Source organism: Zootoca vivipara, chromosome 2 (assembly GCF_963506605.1).
Source record: "Zootoca vivipara chromosome 2, rZooViv1.1, whole genome shotgun sequence".
NCBI classification, from domain to species: domain Eukaryota; kingdom Metazoa; phylum Chordata; class Lepidosauria; order Squamata; family Lacertidae; genus Zootoca; species Zootoca vivipara.
The window spans coordinates 97280759-97297449 of record NC_083277.1 but is presented as its reverse complement, the minus strand read 5'-3'; the positions used below and the strand labels follow the sequence as shown (position 1 = coordinate 97297449).

The 16691-nt window shown below is 41.7% G+C and overlaps 1 protein-coding gene across 1 annotated transcript in view; it reads right to left on the bottom strand.

Moving 5' to 3' along the window:
• RPTOR (regulatory associated protein of MTOR complex 1) overlaps window positions 1-16691 on the bottom strand; it is a 321297-nt gene that overhangs the window by 123049 nt on the left and 181557 nt on the right. The window contains exon 10 of the mRNA XM_035104148.2: window positions 7187-7262. Within this exon, the coding sequence (XP_034960039.1) occupies window positions 7187-7262 (76 nt within the window). The remainder of the gene's footprint in view (window positions 1-7186; window positions 7263-16691) is intronic.

The following is a 16691-nucleotide window of genomic DNA, read 5'->3' as shown; positions in this document are numbered from 1 at the left end:
GAAGGTTAAATTCAATAAAAGTAGCCGAAACAGTTGATACTGTTAAATAGTATGAAGTAATTGTCTTGGCTTTCCCACTTTCCCACCTTTCTTCTCAGAAGCAGCCTCCACAGAATCCCCGAACTGTTCTTTAAGGGCCGAGTCAACTAACCTGGTATGCTAATAAAAGCCAGCACAGCTGTTCCCACTAGTCCAACAGTGCTTTCCTCCCCTCACATCTCTCCCAAATCCTCTCAGGAGGGTTGGGAGAATTCCCAGGAAAGCATATTGGGGGGCGGGGGGGCGGACTGTTTTGTCTTGCAAGCAGAAATGCTTGTGCTGATAAAATTCCCCACCTGAAAGAAGCTACTGGGTACAGCAGTGCAAGATTCCAGGGGTTCCAGGCGCTTATCCAGGGTTTGTGTTTCCTTCAGAATGAGGGACAGCGGAGATAGTGGTGTCTTTATGATACAGTAAATGGTTTATATCAGCTTCCGCCCCATTAGTCGTCTGTTTATGATACTTTTTGGGAAGCAGAGACTTCTATTTTATTTTTTCCTTTGTGCTGGTCTACAGTCCCACAAGTAGTTTGTTTTGAGGGCTACAATGTGAACAGCAAAGGAGTAACTGTCTACATTTACCATCACAATTCATAAGAAACGGTAGGGCCCAATTTTATGACCCAGTGTGGGACAATTCATCAGAATTTGAAGGAGCTTGTTTCCTGTCTCTTTGCTTCTATATGTTGAACATTTCAAAGCATCCCTTGCTCCCCACTTCTCCCTTTAATGTACCCCACTCTTTCCCTATAATTTGAATTAGCTCCGCCTATTATTTTCCCCTAGGTATTTTCATGGAGGTTGAATCTGTTCTTTGACCTTGGAAGACTTGCTATGACAATGTTTAAGAAATCCTGTGAGAGAATATTTGACATCTGAGATACTGACTCTGACGTCTGCCAGCCCAGTTACAAAACCGAATGACTAACCTTAATAATACTTAAATTCTCTCCCCCCCTCGTGGTTAACGCTTGAGCCTCCATTAAACCACAATTTCTTATAGGATTACCGCTGGCTGGCAGAAGCTAACTTAGTCTGCTGCACAATAATTCCTGATAGATTGGAGAGCAAAATGTTGATTAGGAAATGGGGGTTAGGATCTAGAACGTTCAGTCATGTTCAATTCACTGTGTGTAAAAGCAATGTAATAGAAAACTAAACCCCCTCAATTTTACAATACACAGAGTTTTAGGATGCAGCTGTAACGCAAAAGCTGACTAACAGCTAGAGGCCAGCAAAGACAAGGATTTAATGGAAAGATGAACTTCTTTCCTAGTCTGTGTAGACAAACAGGAAACAAATAGGAGTTAGCAAAAATGGATTAAAAATGCAATCCAGGGTTGAACTGTTCGTTTACTTTTAAATGTCCACCAGTCCTTCAAAAGAAAAGTAAAGAGAAAAATATAAATCCTTATGCAAAGTGTGTGTGTGTGTGTGTGTGTGTGTGTGTGTGTGTGTGTGTGTGTGTGGTTCAAATCTGGTGGTTTCTTTCTTAACCACAGAGATTATTCAGCAATTGTGTAACATTCTTCTGTAGTGGCAAACCACTGGAAACAAAGTGTCCCTGCTGAAAGCAATGTTCAAGCACAGACGATAAAAACTAGAAAAGTACTTATTCCAGATTAGCTAAAAGAGAAATCGTGAACACATTTTTGTGAGTTCTGCAGTCAGAAATATAAGCAATGCAGATGCCACACTACAAAAGCTTTGGAAGGGGGCATACTTCTCGTTCAGACATTACACAGCTGCTCGCCTGGATTAAGTGGAAATTTTATTTGTTAAATTACAGTTTCCCATGATGCTCAAACCTGGCATTCAACCGCAGACCTGAGGCTGGCTGATATGACAACCACGATTCCCAAGGTTGGAGGAGGGGCTGGCATATGACACGGTCACTGCCTGCCTGTTCTGCGTGCCTCTTAATATTAAAACTATTATTTAAGAAACCAGACTGTTTCCTCTGATGTCAGGCATGCAAGAGGAGGGAGGGAGGAAGCCCTCACACTTACTGTCTGTTCATATACATTTGGATACACTGATTTATTATAAAATATTCGTTTTCTGAGCAATTTCATTTATTTAAATTATCCAATATTCTCTCCAATGGTTTGACTTCGACCCCAAAGGCACACTGCTTCTCCATTGTCTCCTGAGAGAGATGGATGCCAACAACTCAAGCAAACTAAAGGTGAATGCCCTTACTTTAAAGACCTAGTAATATTCTGAGTCATACTTGTTTGTCACACAATTAGGCAAGCCAAGTCACATTAAAACACTTGCTACTGACAAATCCCGAAACAGCTTTTTCAAAGCTATGCTAAATAAATGATGCCTAACAAACACATTCGAACAAACAGACAAAGATCCACAGCTGTTTTTAGAGGTTGTGAGGGAGAGAACAAGTTTTATTCCTGTAACCGGAGTGCTACTCCCTTTCGGCTACAAAAGGCAGGAATATTACGTGCCAAGTACAGGTTGTATTGAGGAATCTTTAAGAAATGTCAAAACACTCTCCAGTAGGTTACACATTAGTTTTTCCCTCTAGTCATTAGCTTCAAGACTTTAATCATTTGTATAGGAATAATTCATTTTTATGGCCGTAGATGGTTGCTGTCATTGCAAGAGAACTTGACTGCAATTTTTCCCCAGTCCAATAAATTTCTATTGGGCTCTCATCCAGTCAGTGTAATATATCTAGATACATTTCTCCAAAAGGCTCAGTATTGCAAGAGCCACCAAGACGGAGCTTATCACACATACATCACTGCCTTGCCTGTAGGTGGCTGCCCACTTCAGAGTTCTAGAAACTGAAACAGACTGAGAAATCATTTTCACCCCTTCAGCATTCATAGAGTCCTTTGTTCTACAGTAATCTATTTCTATGGGCCTTCTTCACACCTACCTTTATACTATCAGACACATTCACAGCTCTGACAGTCTTCCTGGCCTGCTGCTAAGACTGAGTCACCCGCACTCCTAAACTCCGGAATGATTTCCCTTATTATACTACCTTTGTTATTATTCCCGAACCCAATAGACAAAAGGCCTCGGGTCTTACATATTACAGCATTCTGCAGGTGATGCCAACCATTATTGACATTTCTCTTTCAAATACATTTCTTGCTGTGTCAACAGTAATATAGATATAGCGTGGTCCAATGACTCAATAAATTACGCATTCCTACCCACCAAAGATAGCCACAGACAAACATTGGCACACTGCCATCTCATCAGATGGGGGGGAAAGTTGTTCTCATGATGCTTGCCTGGTGACAAATGCACCTTCCTCTTGACAAGAATATGCCCACTGCTCAATTATCTAAAGATCAACCACAACAGTCCATCTGACAAGAAGAAAGAAGTGATGAGAGCTTATTTGCAGGTGCTTATGTTGTAGAGCTCTGAAATACAGCTACTGTATACCAATTCAGACTGCATGTGAAAAAAATACTTTAGAGCCTCATACTAAAATCTCCCTCTGTGTGGAAAGGTGTACATACCAACATCACATAGAGAGAAATGCTGACTGGGAAATAATTCCAAATAAGCCAGTCTCCACATAAATTCTGAGGTGGTAGTGCCATGTGAAAGGAATGTGAGATAAAATTTTGTGAACAGAAAATTTAGCTATAACAATTGTGTGAGTTTGGGGCCAATTCAGTTTCGCTAAAGTATTCTATTAAAGGATGTCAGAGGGCCTGATATGGCTACTCTAGAGTAACGACTCCAGCATGGTCTTTTAAGGCTTTTATTAAGTGCTGATTATTTACAGTGTTCAGAGCAGTAAAAATGCATCCTTAAGGTGAGGTGTCAGAACCTCCAAATGGCGATTGGCGCGTTTTCTTCCAGCACCAAAGCTTTGGCAGACCCAACCTCTTCCCCCTACGTTTGCGTCGCAATTCGGGAGTTGGGGGGATTGGCCTCCCCCCCCGTGCGTCCAACTTCCTGTCCCACCTGCGGCATGGGCTCCACAAACTTGCCTGAGCCTCGGACACCACTTCCTGACTCTCCGCTGGAGGCAGAGCTCTCCTTACTCTCTCCAGCGCTTGGGGATGGGCTGGAACTTAAGATGGGAGGGACTTCCCTGTATCCCTTGTCCCTCACATCCGATAATTAGCATAACACGTAATTTCAGCCTTGGGAAAGTGGCAAGATCTAAATAGCAACCACAGTTTAGGGCAGGCTTCCCCAAACTTCGGCCAATTCCCATCTTCCCCGACCACTGGTCTTGTTAGCTAGGGATCATGAGAGTTGTAGGCCAAAACATCTGGAGGGCCGCAGTTTGGGGATGCCTGGTTTAGGGTGACACCAAGCATGGTAGACTAATAGCCTACTTCTCTATAATGAGTCCCCTTATGGCACTCTTCTCTTCGGTCAAGTTCCAATAGTGGAACTGGGGTCAGAGAAAAGAGCTGAGGAGGAGTGACTATAGCAGGATTCCTCAAACTCGGCCCTCCAGCTGTTTTTGGCCTACAACTCCCATGATCCCTAGCCAGCAGGACCAGTGGTCAGGGATGATGGGAATTGTAGTCTCAAAACATCTGGAGGGCCGAGTTTGAGGAAGCCTGAACTCTCTTCACTATGTGGTCATTTTGCTTTTAAAACAGACCCCCTCCCTCTTTATATGAAATTGGGACACAATGGTATTTTAAGACACCAGTCTGTCTGAAATGGGATATCTTACTTTGGTCACCTACCTTTTTTTGAGAGAGAGAGGGTATGACAAACTAAACATTACATGCAAGCTTTCCAAATGCAGGTTTATAAACCTCAATGTCCACTTTGTTATGAAAAGGCAGCTTTGGGAGAAACCCATTGGAATGGAGAAGCAGCAAGGTAGGTGCTTTAACCATTTCTCTGCTCAAAATTGCTCCCCTGGCCTTGAAATTGTGTTTCTCCCCCTAGGGCAGAGCTTTCCAAACTATGTGCTGCAATACTTCCGTGTGTCAGTTACAGCGTGAATGCTCCCCACGCTCCTCCTGGGGCTTGAAAGGTTTAGCTTAACCACCAGTTTACTAGTAAAACTGAGTTGCTGTGTCACAAAATGATGCAAAGCTGAATTATTGTGTCTCGAAATAATGCATGTCAAAAAAGTGTGTCACCAAACTTGTAAAGTTTGGAAACCTCTGCCCTAGGGGATCAGCATCACAAACATGCATCTAGAAACCTATGTGGCAGAAGTAGCTTAGGGGGGAAAGTAAAGGTGCAAAATGTTAGCTGACAAAGCGTTAAACATTTCTCCTACAGTAGCTTCTCCATTGCAAATCACACTTCCCCAAGCTGGTTTCCAATTAAAAAGTGGTGTGTGTGTGTGTGTGTGTGTGTGTGTGTGTGTGTTTGCATGCATGTGTATAACACAATTTTTTGCATTAAAGAACGTGGAGATAAATGGTGAGGATAGAAAAAAGGAGTATAGTATCTGAGTATAGTATTCTAGGTAACAACTAGTTATATGGTCAAACACAACTTGAGAAAACAAAACATAGGTTTTCCATTTAAAGCATCTTTAATGGAGTTGAGCCCAGAATCTATCAGAGTATTTGACCAAGTAGGCTAATGAGCCTATAAAAGAGCTATAATTTAAATGGTTCTGTCCATAAGATGGTAAAGAAATAGCCTAAAGCATCTGATGCTTGAGGGATAAATAACAGTTTTTCCCTTCAAAATCACTAAGCCAAAACAGAGAGGAACAATTTCTCTGCATGAGCTCATTCTAAAGAACAAAGCTAGGTGTTCCAGCTTTCCCAAAATATGATTCTTCAATACAGCATTTATAATCATGCAAGTTTCAGGAGCGCTAGTTTAAATAAAAGGTTCTATTGTAAAATCTTGGCAGTGGAGTCTTGTTACAATAGTATGGGCCTCTGTGAGCACATAGCATCATTATACACCATTATTTCAGGAAGCCAATTCCGGTCAATAACAAGAATTCACAATTCTCTCTCTCCTTTTCTCTCTCAGAGTTAGAAGTAAAGAAAAACAAGTTCTCCAACCAGTTCTATAATGTTCTACGTTTTACTCACCACAAACATATGGTAGAGATATCCAAAAACATACATACCATTCAATATTCTCTGTACCCAAGTTCATCTACCAGTTTTAAGTGCTGGTTAGCTCTAAGAAGCCAAATGTGACAACCTGCTAGCAAGTCTAAATCTTGCTTTGCTTGTTTTTCCTTTGCAGGGAAGGAGCATCATTACAACATATTTTTCTGAAAACCACTGTGGCTTCAGGTGCATTTCTAGTCCTGAGAAACTACCATAAGCAAGAGAAAGTGTTTATTCTGCTCTGGGACAGGGAGAACAAAAAGTTGCAGCAGGTGGGGGAAGGAAGGGTAGAATTCAACGTCACACTGATCATTACGTCAGAACAAGTATTGTTCTTACTGCTTGTCAGATGGAACAATCTCTCCTCTCCTCCCCCTGCATGCTGTACTGGAGGTTCTCCTGATCTTGAGCAGATTTGTGGGACATTGTGGGGGTTCGCAGGAGGCAGGGGAGATTTTTTTTTGGGGGGGGGGAGTCCTGTTACACTAGTGGAAGTCCTTGCACAGGCTTCTACTAGTGTACTAGGTTAGCTGAATCCAGCCCAAAACAGTGGTGGCAGAGGGATTGCATCTAGCCTCTTATGATGAAAGTCACATTAAACAATGTTATAGTAACTAGTCGTTATGGACCGTAACCCTCTATTTCTCATGTCTTTCAGTAACTAAACCTAAGTACATGGAACTGAAATAATTCCACACACTTCTTCTCATTAACCCTGCCTTTCCTACCCTCCTCTGTTGTCTTCTGTATGTAGAATTTCAGACTGTAACGTCCTCAGAAGAGGGACCTGTTCTTTTATACTATAAAAACTATTCCTCCCTTGCAAGCATAGCCAGTTTTCTAATTCTTATGAAACAATACACAAAGATGATTTAAATTAGACTAGACTAGACTCTGTATTAGCTATGCAATCAGAATTGACTCCTCAAATGTTGAGCAGCTCCAATCCTCCATTAATCAATAACTTTGACTAGAACTATTTGCATTTGCTGGGAAACATCTTTGGGTGTAAGAAGTCAAGAATGAATATGAGGTTTGAAGCACTAGCTGATTCCGATGGAATGGCCCATGTATGTTTCAAGAGAAAAATCAGTAACTCACCCTGAATGCAGTTCCTTCCTCTATAATGGTGGGCAACTGAGAAAGGCAGATATCCACAGCGAGGTCCCAAGCTTGCCTAAGGAAAGATAACATGACAACATCAGAAGGCTGACGAAAGTGATTGTATGAAAATGTCTGTGGAACCAGAGTAGCAAATTGTATTTGAAGGTGGTGGCCTTCAACAAACCTTAGTTTGGTATTTATTTACTTACTTGCTTCCAAGGTATTTTATACCCTGCAGTTTTCCCCCAAAGGGCTTTCTAGATCAGCAAACAATTTAAAACCAAATACGGTAATTTGAAAACTGCATTAGAACATTAACATTATTGAAAATCCCATGTCAGTAAGGTAAAACATGTATCACCCATCTCAAACAGGTAATGTAAATATAACAAGATTGGAGTCAGATGATTCTCTCTGGGGAATAAAATCTAAAGATGGGGTGTCTCTATTGAAAATGCCCTTTACCACCTGTCTAACCTCAGAAGGTAGTGGGAGAGAGGGAGTGAGGGAGAGGGAGAGAGAGAGGGAGAGAGCGCCTGCAAATATGATCCTAGGACCTGAGTAGTAAATGGTCTTTCAGGAAGTTCCAACAAAACCAATGGAGGTTGATTCTCTTCCCATATGTACTGACCCAGACCTTGTGATTATTTCAGGTCTTTCTTCGCATGGATCCTCCACAAGAGCTCCAAAGAGTGGCAACACAGAAGCATGATTTTTCTACTGTGGCTCCTCGCTTGTGGAATGCTCTCCCCAGAAAGCCTCGCCTGGCACATTCAATAATATCATTAGGTGCCAGCCAAAAACATTTGTCTTCTCCCAGGCCTTGGCTAATTAAAAAATCTATGCCTTTTTAAACTGTGTGTGGGTGTATTGTTTTTGTTTGCTAGTATGTCATATATTTTGTGTTTCTATATTGTAAACCACCCTGTGATCCTCGGATAAAGGGCAATATAGAAAGGGCAGTATGGACTTCTATACTAATCGAAAGCCCCTTACAGCTCCAGAAATAAATTTTATATTGGGAGATACCGGTATACCCTGTGGCTGGTTAGAGATACACCCGATTATACATGTTCTGAATCACCCAAATATAAGGACTTAAGCATTATGCAGCTTAAACAGTTTTGAGCAACTGCTTATCTCAACCCACCCATCGGGAAAGGGAATCAATCATCTCCCAACTATATAAAATCCTCACACAATTGGCTCCCCTTCCCCTCACTTCATTAAGACTAAAATGGAGAAAAAAATGTGTAGAAGAATTAAAGGAACAACTCAGGGAACACATTTGGAACAAACTACGATTTGAATCCATCTCAGTTAGAACTTGAGAAAAAGCTATGAATGCTGGTACATGTGCCCAGGCATATTATATAGAATTAACCATAACACATCCAACCTTTGCTGGTAGGGATGCAATTTACCTGGCTCTCTAGTATATATGTGGTGGTTTTGCCCCAAAATTATTCCCTTTAGGGAAAAAGTTTTCAAACAATCAAACAATACAGCCAGACTGAAAATTAGCCCTACTTTCTTATTTTATTCCTCACATTTTAAAAAATAACCAATAAAGACCTCATCCTCCATTTATTAACTGCAGTTAGATTAGAGATTTTTTGGGGGGGGGGCTAGAAAACTTTAAATGCAAATCTTTTTGAAGCCTGGATTTCGCAAGTATGGGACATTGTGCTTAAGAACAAATTAACCATTTCAGAAAAGAAATATCGATCGGAGAGGCGAAAGACTCACAACTTCTTCATGACATGATATCATTTTATTGACTTTGTTAAGACGATCAAACATGATTTTCACCCTCCACTGACTCGTGGAACCTTATGGAGAGACACTTTCATCTTACTGCCTTTCTTGGAATGTTTAAAACTATAACCATCAGCTGCTATTTTTCTTTCTTCTCTGTGCAACTACTAAGCTCTATTTTCCTTGTATGGGTGTGTTTTGTTACTTGATACTAAGAATCAATTAAAAAACAAAAATAAACATTAGTAGACCTAAAGATGCCCCTTTTGAAAACTCTACTCAGATGCATGGGGGATATTGAATTAATTTCTTTGTGCTAGTGCAACAGGCTTCTCTTTTCTCCTTCCCCCCTCTTCACTGTCCCCAGAGGGTTGGAGAAACCCCTGGAACCCAGAGAGTCTGGGGCAACCCAGTCAGATGGGCAAGGGACAAATAATAAAGTTGTTGTTGTTATTATTATATTTAAGGGGCATGTAGGGGGTGAGAGAAGGTGAAATATCCTTGGGCTGGTGAAATGCTCGGGGTAGTTGAACGCAACTCTTCATATTTCTTACGTAAGGCTTCTTAAAAGACACCCATTGCAAAGCTGCAATCCTATCTTCACTTGTTCTTGTTGCTGTTTAGTCATTTAGTCGTGTCCGACTCTTCGTGGCCCCATGGACCAGAGCATGCCAGGCACTCCTGTCTCCCACTGCCTCCCGCAGTTTGGGTCAAACTCATGTTCGTAGCTTCAAGAACACTGTCCAACCATCTTGTCCTCTGTCGTCCCCTTCTCCTTGGGCCCTCCATCTTTCCCAACATCAGGGTCTTTTCCAGGGAGTCTTCTCTTCTCATGAGGTGGCCAAAGTATTGGAACCTCAGCTTCAGGATCTGCCCTTCCAGTGAGCACTCAGGGCTGATTTCCTTCAGAATGGATAAGTTTGATCTTCTTGCAGTCCATGGGACTCTCAAGAGTCTCCTCCAGCACCATAATTCAAAAGCATCAATTCTTCGGCGATCAGCCTTCTTTATGGTCCAGCTCTCACTTCCATACATCACTACTGGGAAACCATAGCTTTGACTATACGGACCTTTGTCGGCAAGGTGATGTCTCTGCTTTTTAAGATGCTGTCTAGGTTTGTCATTGCTTTTCTCCCAAGAAGCAGGCGTCACCATCTGCAGTGATCAAGGAGCCCAGGAAAGTAAAATCTCTCACTGCCTCCATTTCTTCCCCTTCTATTTGCCAGGAGGTGATGGGACCAGTGGCCATGATCTTGGTTTTTTTGATGTTGAGCTTCAGACCATATTTTGCGCTCTCCTCTTTCACCCTCATCTTCACTTACCTGGGGGTAAGCCCAAATGAATTAAATAGGACTTACGTGAGTAGGCATGGCTAGGATTAACAGAGTGAGCCTTAAATAGATCTGCAATGTAGTTCACAAGTTTCTTACAAAAATAAAATGAAAAGGCTGAAAGTCTTTCTGGAGAGAACTGAACAGAAATCCCTCAGCACTTTGAAAGAAGGACCATAGTTAAGTAGCCTGCACTGCATACAGAAGTTCGCAAGTTCAATATCCGACATCTCCAGGTAGGGCTGGGAATGCTCCCTGTCTGAAATCCTGGTGAATGACTGCCTGTCAGTGTAGACAATATTAAGTTGGATGTGTCCATGGACTGACTCAGTAAAAGGCACCTTCCTATGTTGACGCACATGCAACGAATGCATAGGGTGAAGGGAAAGGGAAAGCAGTGCAAAATCGTGGCACAGCATTAACAGGTCTGAACATGTTCCGTGTCACTGGAGACAGTCTGACTCGGAGTGTCTTGACATTGTCTCTGAGACATGGAGCATGCAGGGAGCTAGTAATACCTACCCTCTGTCAAGCAGTGCTTCACCTCTCTTCAATCTGCGCATTCTGTATTCAGCTGCCCCTGCGCTGAAACTGCTGTATTTTAATTCAGATGCCTTTCAAATACCTTCTCAAGTGTTGGCCACAAAGAGATAAAAATTGGTAATCTCCAACAAGCAGGCAAACTACAATAGTTTAGGAAGCATCACATTAATAGTCTGATGCACAGTTAATCTCTTGAGGGGGAAAAAGTTTATCCCACACTTGTTAAAAGCCTACTAGCTTGACGAATTTGCACAATATTTTAAATTGCACGTTGGTTTAATTGCCTATTTTAATTTGTGTTATATGAAGCAACTGAACTGTGTGGAGAATGAGGAACGCAATATAAACATGGTTTTTAAAATTATTATTGTTTCCCATGAGGCATCCTGAAACAATTTACAATAAAGCATATATAAAAGTTATATATTTTAAATCAGTTTAAACAATTGCATATATAATTTTTTAAAAAGAAAACAATAATATAAAAACAGCTTAAAACATATACATAAAATCAATTCAATTCCAAGACAGATACCAACTGGGACAACGTGTTAGAGGTCTTGTTGAAAGAGGAACATATTTAGCAGATGCCAAAAAGAAAACAGAAACGGTGCCTGTCTGATATGCAATGGAAGAGAATTCCAAAGGGTTGGTGTTGCCACGCTAAAGGCCACATTGCGACACTGTGCAGAACCGAATTTTGGGTAGAATGATATCTGCAGGATGCTCTATCTTGCAGAGTGTAGTGATCAGTTGGGTATAAAAGAGATATGATATTTTAGGTATCCTAGTCCCAAGTTGTGTAGGACTTTGTACACCAATGCCATCACCTTGAACCTAGCCTGGTAGCTAATTGTCAGTCAGTGTAATTCTGCATCATCCTATTATGCAGCAGCATAATAGGATGATGATAGTCTACTGCAATGTGCAGTTGAGCTGCAACATTTTGCACCAGCTGTGGTTTCTGAGTTAGCCTCAAGGGCAGCCCCGCATAAGAGTGCATGGCGATAATCCAATCTGGAGGTTGCCAGCACATGGACAAAAGTGGCCAGGCTATCCTGATTCAGAAGCATCTGCAGCTGTTTTGCCAACTCAAAAAGGCACTCCTAGCCCCTGGGGTCACCTGGGGTTCTAGCAACAGGCCATGAACTTGCTCCTTTGGGGGAGTACAACCCCATCCAAAGCAGGCAATTGACCAGTTATCTGGACTCAGAATCCACCCACCCACAGCACCTCTGCCTTTCCAGTTTACTGGGGCTCCTCCTGTCCACCACAGAGTCCAGGCACTGGTCCAAGGCTTTCACAGCCTCTCCTGATTCAGATAAACTAGGTTGGGTATCATCAGCATACGATGAAACCTCACCCCAAATCTCCTAATGTCCACTCCTGAAGTCTTCATATGTAGATACTAAGCAACATTGGGGACAAGATGGCACTTGAGGCTATCATGGTTAATGGTATCAAAAACCCACTGAGAGATCAAGTCAACTAAACGGGTTGCTCTTCCCAGGAGTAAATATGGATCAATGGTATCAAATAGTATGGGAAACAGCCTTACTAGAAAAACTAACCAATAAGCTGAAACTGACATGGGGACAAATAGAAGAAGACGCCTTCACGCCCGTATGGTTACCCTTTATCAGCCCAACAAGACAACAACAAGAATCTGCCGACAGCATACGAATCAATATGGCTAACCTGACCCCACAACCCCCCCCATAAACAAATCTCACTACAGCCAACCAAAGACAACCAGCCACCCCCAAGGCCACCCCCAACCACTCTCACCACCAAGGAAAAATAACAAATGAATAGAAAGAAAACCTGCACAAGTGACACTGACACAAAAATACACTAAGTAGAAGAATAGAAGCATTGCCACCCAACCCACTCTTTCCCCTTCATTTCTTCCCAACCTAATACTGCAAACTGATCTGTAGAAAACACAGCTTGAGAAAAGAGACAATGCACATATTTTTGTAAACTAAGAATCTATAATAAAAATATTTTTTAAAAGGTGAAATTCACAAGAGTTCCTGCTATGCTAGCACAACACTGAGCCTAGGAAAATGCCAAGCTAACACAGGAATGGGAGACCACGTGGTCTAGCTGATGTGCAACAATGTCAGTTGTTGTGACAACTGATCCACGTACTTGCCAGGGCTCTACTCCTATAAATAAAGGTGTCGTCACGATGAACCAAAGTTCCTCATGTATATTTAAAGAAGAGTTTGGTAGTTTTATGGGTGTCCCTTCTTATAAAAAAACTCACCAATTTTTAAATGCTTGCATAGTGCACATGCCCCTCTGAATCTCAGGCAAACTTTTAATTAAACCAACACACATAAAGTGCACAACTGAAATAGAAAGTTTACAACTCTATGATTCTATGAAAATGCTAACTGCAAATGCATTGAAACAGTTCTGCTAGTACACCAGACAAGTATTTATATTCTCTGAAGCTTCTTAACCACCTTTTGTCTCTAACAATCATGAACTTAGCTGTTGTTGTTATCTTAACATACCTGAATATAATGTAACAGGATTGTGAGCTACACATCACCCTTTTGCTTTAAAGGAGCAGAGAGGAAGCATTAGGTAAATGCAATGGATCGGAGCCATGGAAATAAAAAAAATGTTATTTCTAAGAGGCTTTACATACTGATATTGTACATAATCAACATACAGGATTTTAGCTGCTTGTTTGAATACCTCCATTAAATCTTAATCAACTGTGTTCCACCCAAGAGACTAGCTACTGCAAAGCAGCCAACTACAGTAACAGGATTCAGGCTGCAGATAGAAAACAAAAACTACACACAAAATAAAGGAACAGCTTTCAAAACACACAATTTCTCTACTGATTCACAGCATACACTTTGTTTCATTTGCTCCCTCACCTCCTCATCCCCATGGCTTCTTCAGTAATGACCTTCACAATAGGCTGCCTATATAATTATGAGGTAATCAGGGGATAATCAAAACAGCTTCAAAGCAAAAGCAATAAATGGCTCCCACGTGTTCAATAAACGCCCAGGATGCAGGCAAAATGGTTATAGAGAACAGTTGTGGGATATATTTATTCCAGATTGTGACAAGAGATAAAGTCAATTATTACAATTAAATCTATATCCTATTTCTGAACTCTGCCTGCAGTGCTGACTTGATGTGAAAACATTTAACAGAGGCTTGGCTCATGCTTTTATGGATGGTTCCCACTCTGCAGATATATAGAAAAATAATTTGTGGTGACAACTGGCTCCCCAAAGGTTCCACCAAGAGACTCATAGAATTGAAACTCAAGCAGCTGTTACTACCTCTGAGCTGACTGATGACCCTGAAAAAGATCTGGCTCCTTCCCTAGAGCAACAGAGTAAAACAAAAACACCCAGCAGTGCTGTTGCTTTCTGGGTGCTAGTTTTACTGGCCATGAGCTAGGAGGCCATGGAGGAAGCGCAGGTACTGAAGGCAAAATGAATCTGCTCTCTGGTGCTCAATGTTGGCTTGGCTTAGTTCGGTTATTGCATGCAAAATTTAATCAGTACCCAAGCATATCCTTAAGCTAAAGAACCAGGGAATCCCCCTCATGCAATCTTGGAAGGCAATGGACACTGTATTCAAGCCACTCTGATAGCTCTTGTTATAGCCGTTGGTTCTCTGGTTGGAAACTAGGACAGCAGTAGGAACCTGGATTATGAATCAAAAACTCAGTTCCAGAAATCGGGCTTCCACTTATCTTCTGGCTTGGACACACTGAGTCCCAAATGGGGGCTGTGAATAAAACTTGCCTGCAAATCTTGGGAGGCTTTACTAATACAATGATATTTTAAAACTTCTGTCGAAGAACTAATAATATTACCCAACTTTCAAGCCAGAAAACAAGGAGGGGCAGAAACTTGCAAAAAAGAAAAATATCTCAATAGTTTGTGAGAGCCAATAACACCAAGGGCTTTGAGATGAATGCTATTTATCTATACTTTATTGCTTAGAGGTGAAGGAGGGTCATGGGAAGAGACACATTTACAGTCTTGATTTGTGCTACTTGCAAATTGCAGGAGACACCAGTGTAGGTCATTAGCCGATAGAGGCAGATGTTGGTAAGATGCTTAACTCCTCAAAGGCATTTCAGGTAAAAACCACAAATTCTTCTACAAAGAAAAGAGAAAAGAAGCAACCATTCCCACAAGGTCAAATCTTGGAACGCTTATAAAAAAAAACATTTATCGGAGAGAAACTCAATGGTATTTGAAAAGAGATTTCAGCAGATTAAGGCCAAATCTCTTTTCCTACTTCTACAAACACATCATTAAAAATCAATGTGGTCATATCAGTCAATATTATTCACCCTTTCCGAAAAGCATAATTACTATTATCAGAATGTAATATGACTGCCTTTAGCAATGTAATGAGATAGTGATTAACCTGACTTGCTCCACAGGCGCTGTCCTTTTTCTTACAGTGCTACCTACCCTCAAGAACATTTTCTCCTGCTTTGTAGGGGAGGGGGAAAGCACTGCAAGCAGGGCAAGGCTTGCTAATATTTCATCTGTTTTAGTGTTTAGAGAACAAATGTTAAATACTTATACAAATACACAAGTAAAATGGGCCACTGCCCAAGTAAAAGCACTGTAAACACTCATAAAAAGAGAGCAGGGGAACAGAGCTATTCATATTCCACCCAGAGGTAAAAGTGAAAGGTAAATTAAAAGATGGCAAAACAGGAGCCAGGAAGGAAAGCCACCCTTCTATCTTCTTAATTCACATGGAGGAGAAGAGAAAGGCAGGGGTTCCACTTCAGGAGGCTTTCATAAGAGCAAGACCGTGACAATACATAATATTTTATTAGATTAGTCTATTACATAACATTTGCATGGATCCAAAATCTTGTACACATTAGCAAAAGCGCTCTCTCTCTCTCTTGCTCTCTCTCTCTCTCTCTCTCTCTCACACACACACACATACACACAACATAAAATCACTGTGGGGGGATATGTAATTCTTCAGAGCATTGTATGGTGTGGCACAGTCAGTTTAGTTAGAGGAGGGAAGAGATTGCAAGTCATCTGTGCACGAATGGAGCTTCACCTCATGCCAGATGATGTTTGGATCTGTAGAATTATTTTACAGGCTAATTTCTACTGCCTGAGAAATAAGGAACGCTAGACAAAAGAGTCCATTATTTTTTCATTGCAAGTTTCCTAAATAAATACCTGCAGTTGTGAATCTTAGTCAGCCTTATTTTAAAATACCTCACCAACAAATGGAAAGCATAAAAGTGTCAGAGAGTCCATCAACAAGTTTTGGGTATCCATCACGAATTTCATGCTTCAGTCTTTGCTGCGGGAGTGTAGCAAGGGAGGGGCGGGCTGCCCCTAGCTACAGTCTGGCGGGGGCAGCGTGGGGGCAGTGTGCGGGGGCAGCGCCACCGACCCCTGGCCCGCCCCTTGCTTCCTCCAGCCAAACGCACCGCTGCCCTCGTGTGCCGTCACGGTGCATGCGCCAGGACGGACTGCGTATGTGCCGCCCCGGGCAGCCAAGTGGCACCGTTCGCCACTGCTTTGCTGCCTTATAGTCTTGTTCTGAAGGACAAATATGATGCAGCCCAGAGTCAATGGCACCCAACCTTTGGAGAAGGGACATTCTGAATAATCTTTTAGCTGCGTTTTGGTCTTCCCTGGTAGCACGTCCACACAAAAAAGTTGGCACCAAAGACGTTCTTCATTTGAGTAGGTATATGCATGTCAATGGCTTAAATATGTTTTGCTCAAAAGAGAAAAGGGTGACTATTTGACCTGCGTTGATAACACTGCTGTAGTTATTATGAGGTATAAATAAATAACCACAACATATGCCCTTAGAATATACTATCT